At 37.0% G+C, this 4363-nt stretch overlaps 1 protein-coding gene across 2 annotated transcripts; it reads left to right on the top strand.

Annotated features, from left to right (window-relative positions):
• Positions 1-259: 259 nt before the first annotated feature.
• LOC133735398 (uncharacterized) lies at positions 260-3708 on the top strand. Of its 2 annotated transcripts, none has more exons than XM_062162822.1 (7): positions 260-319; positions 627-716; positions 801-868; positions 1614-1727; positions 1837-1999; positions 2992-3144; positions 3219-3708. In XM_062162822.1, exons 2-7 carry the CDS (start codon positions 642-644, stop codon positions 3243-3245), a joined length of 600 nt encoding a protein of 199 aa, XP_062018806.1. In that variant the 5' UTR covers positions 260-319; positions 627-641; the 3' UTR covers positions 3246-3708. The 2 variants fall into 2 exon arrangements, with proteins under 2 accessions (XP_062018806.1, XP_062018802.1); XM_062162818.1 differs by lacking the exon at positions 260-319 and adding an exon at positions 393-539 and having other exon boundaries at positions 3219-3707.
• The last annotated feature ends 655 nt before the right edge of the window (positions 3709-4363 follow it).

Genomic DNA, 4363 nt, shown 5'->3' with positions numbered 1-4363 from the left:
CATATGAATTTATCTTATTTCACTACAAATCCATATGCAATGAGTTTGCTCAACATTTTATTGATATAAATACAAGAGATAATTGATCAAATAAGCATTTCTTAAAGCTTCATTTCAAATTTCCATATTTTTATATAGATTTCCGTTATTTTTTTCAAATATTTACCGAAATCGATATATCCTCGATATTTCCGTCGAAATTTCCGTTTCCGAGACCATCGATATTTCCTCGAAACTCGATATTTTGGTCCTTGGATCCAATGCACCATCGAAATTCATCTTCAAATTCCCCAACTGTGGTGGGCTCTCCAAACTACTGGTATAGTTGCTGCGTCACTATCTTCTGCAAAAAAAAAAAAAAAAATTGATTATAGGGTTTATATATAGCGCGAGTTTGCTCTTTTTAGCGGGTCAATTCAAAAATTCCCCAAGGTAAAAACCCGCGAAAGCAAACACTTTTTTCTGGTGAATCTGAAATTCGGGCTCAAGACCCATTAATCATTTTTCCATAATCTGCTCTCTCAAGTCTCCGGCTTTTCGTGAGTCTTCCATAATTCCGGCTACCTACCTGATCCTGATGGGTTTCCGCACACAACCTGTTTGATGAAATGTCTCAATGGATGCAGGTTTGAGATTTGAACATGTACGGCAGAAAGGCCTCCCAATTGGTCAAAGAAATCGCAACCAGCGAAAAGGGCCAGCTCACCCCTTTCAGTGTAAGCTAGTCTTCTTACATTGCCTCATTTCTCAGTTTCTTTCATCCCAGCTTACTTGATATGCTCTTGCTTTTGTTTTTGTAGAGTGACCTGTTTGATGAAGTGATTGAAGAATGTAAACAGCACTATCATGAGCTTGAATGCTTGATAAGGTTGCGCTATTCCTTATAAATTTGTCCCCATCTCATGGGTATTGATGTTGTTTGCTACGGAATGAAATTGCTACTAATGGTTTTATCTTCCTATTTTTTCATTTTGATGTTGAATTTTAGTGGGCCGACTTGTTACTGCTAAGACCTCAGCCTCAGCGTAAATATTGACATATATTACCATTGAATAGTTTCGAAACTTGTTTACCATGGTTCACGCATTTTTCCTATTGTTATGTTGGTACTTTAATGAAGGGGACTATTTCTGTAGTTACTTGGTCTTGCAAATCATATAGGGTATTTCCAATATTCTATTGGTTGCAGTCAGAATCTCATCAGTCAGTTAATCACTTCATTTATATTGTCCATGTAGAGATACATCTTCATACAACACTGATTTTGTGGTTACTACATGTAATTCTGCCTGCATGCTCGATTGAGTAGATTTTTCTCTTTAATCTTTGTTTCCTAACTTAACAGGTAATAGATAGCGGACTCATGCCTGTTAAGACATATCAGACTATTATAGACTCCTTTCGAATCTCTACCCATTACCAGATCCTTGCAACTCAATTTCTCATTATACTTGTTTTGTGGTGCAAAAACTCTTTACCTTTTTTTGAACTCCCATTTCACCTATTGCCTAAAACTGTCGATATCTTGTTCTTTCTGTTTACATTTCTATCTGATATGATATATGTTCTAAGTTCCAACTTATATACTCAAGAAACTCATACGACTGCAACAGGAGAATGGAAGAACAAGGATTAAATGTCGAAACAGCTAAAAATGAGGACCACTATGGAGCACTCATCCACCACCTCTCTTTAGTTCGCAATAAACGCTGCTTAATGGCATATGTGTAATACTTTGTCTGTTCTGTCAATACATGATTAAACTGCTAGCCGGTTTATATGTTTTAGGTTTTCATATTCACTAGCTATTATTGTATTGGTGTTATAACCATGCAGGTACAACCGAGCAGAAATTTTACGAACTCTGATGTGGAAGGTAGGGTCTGTAATTCCTGAAGAAATTAAAGAGAAACTCAGTTACTCAGAGAAAGAGTACATTACAAAACATTCAGCATCTCTGAAAAAATATATGTCAAGTGTGGAACTCGATTTGGAAGTGGTAATCTCTCTCTCTCTCTCTACACAAACTTTGACCTTGATAATGACCATGAGATAACATTATGTCTTTCTCTTGATATTAACATATTCCTGTGGATTACAATTAACTTGATTTACTGGAGATGTTAATATGGTAATTACTTGAGCAGAATGCTTGGGGTGGTCTACTAATGAAGGTCCTGTAACTTTAACTGAGTGGTACATGAACATGCTATTGATGAAAATGATTTGAGAAAGGCTGACTAGTTCTAAGTGAGAAAACTTATGTACTTTTTAGGTTAGGCAATATATTCCTGAATGTGAAGGTTTTCAGTTTCCCTAGTTGGCTGTAACCAAGTTCACTGCATACCTGTCTGTGTTTATCATTATTATGATTATAATGATATGCCCAATGCCATTATCCTCATTTAATGGCAGTCATCAGCTTTTCTCTAGGTGTATCAAGTTGTCAAATTAATATACTTGTATAGTTAGTGGTGTCTCTTTTAACCTTTTGTGTGTGTAATGGAAATGGTGGAGAAAAGCGCTGGTTTAGGGGATTAAGCACATATGACAGGAAAAAGCAAGGAAATTTTTTGTCATTTAGATTAGTTGGTCCTATATATGATCCAAACACCTATGAAGCACAATATATTAGTAGCTGCAGAAACGAGACCAATATCATGTAGAAAGATCTTTGCTTCAACTGCTGAGGCCCATATAATCCATTGATTTAATGAAAATGTGTGTGCTGATATTAACTTCTAATATTGCCCAACCAAAGCTTTCCAAATGAACTCTCACCGCAAAAGTTGTGTTATAGTAGCCAGTATCTGCATGTCAAACAGACTTGACATCACATGGGTGTGGGTTGTGCAATATGCGTATTGTTTAGTAAATGTTATGGGGTATGCCTAACAAGTTGCGAATGAGGATTCTTATGCATGTACCTATTTATGAGGATATGACTCATAATTCTCTTCGATTATCATTTTGAGTTGTTGTGTCTGCCAGGATATGGTACCACCAAAAGATCCCTACATCAAGGTGAGAGTCCTCGATGACTTGGGTGGAGAGATACTACTGAGTGATGATAAGAAAGCAAATTTTACTCGCCACTCAATGCATTTTCTTAAACGAACTGATGCCGAGCAGCTCATCTCACAGGTATGTTCATGAACCGGATGCTTGAATACTCCACTTGGATTTACAGTTGTCTAACTACAATACTAAACTAATAGGGCAAGATGGAGGAGCTCAAAGACTAATTGGCACAACCTGCTAAGCCGTTGTTCCTTGAACTCTATATATTGTGTTGTTATATGATCATTGTACGCTTAGTGTTTCTTAATAATGTAGTTCTCTGGCTAGACAAGGTTCCCTGCAGAAAACATTATAGTGAAGTTGAAAGGTGTATATACTTCCCATATGAGGCCTGATGAGCTTAAGACGGTGTGAATTAACACTAATATTGGACATGTTTCATGTTTGTTACAAGATCAATTGGGACACTTTTATGGCTGTGTCCTAGGTGATTCCCATTTGGTTCCTAACAACCTATTTGTTTCACATAGGCACCAGCTAGCTGTGCATTAAAGTTAAATGTATGAGTATGGTTCTCCAGCCACTCAGACTTCCAGTTGGTAATTTCATATACAAATATTATGAGAAAGATACTCCCCTTGTATTTCACATGTATAATAAGAATGGTCTATTGGGTTCTGTTCCTTATCTGTTTTGACTATGCCATTCGAAAAGCTGTGAACCTCATTGACTTTGCTTAATTTTCAGAATTTGTAAAGCTACTTGTTAAGATATTATTAGGAATCTCTTGCAGATAATAAGAATACGTTGCCCCTGGCATTAGCTTAATCTTATTGTCTTGTAATAATTAATCAGGAAGGATTGCTCAAACAAGAATTGGTGGTGCTTGCCCTGGAGTGTGTGGCTTTAGCATGGTCCATCTATGATCTCCAGACGTATTTTTTAACTTTGTTTGGTCCATAACCAGAAAACAGTACTGCTAATCAATTTCAGGCTGTTTAAAGACCGGAGACGAGGAACATCGGGGATTCATGATTTCTGAAAAAAAAAAAAAAAAAAGCAGAACTCATCATCAAGAAACTTGACCACAAAACTGAAGTCAATGAACAAAACCTAACCTAGTCTCTGCATTGTACGTAACAAGATTCCAAACTCTAAAGCCTCTAAGGGACTTCAATGTACGCTCCAATGGAATGAAGCGTGTTGGTGAAGATTTCAATGAAGTTGTTGCACTTGTGGCCATTGTTCTCCTTGAAGATTTTGGAAAAGCTATCTGTGCGCCTACACAGAAGGGCATTTTGATTCTTCTTGTCGAAACTCAGCGGGCGTGCTCTTCTTCGGT

The sequence above is a fragment of the Rosa rugosa genome, chromosome 1, assembly GCF_958449725.1.
Source record: "Rosa rugosa chromosome 1, drRosRugo1.1, whole genome shotgun sequence".
NCBI lineage: Eukaryota > Viridiplantae > Streptophyta > Magnoliopsida > Rosales > Rosaceae > Rosa > Rosa rugosa.
The sequence above is the reverse complement of the archived record's forward strand: the minus strand, read 5'-3'. Positions and strand labels throughout refer to the sequence as shown.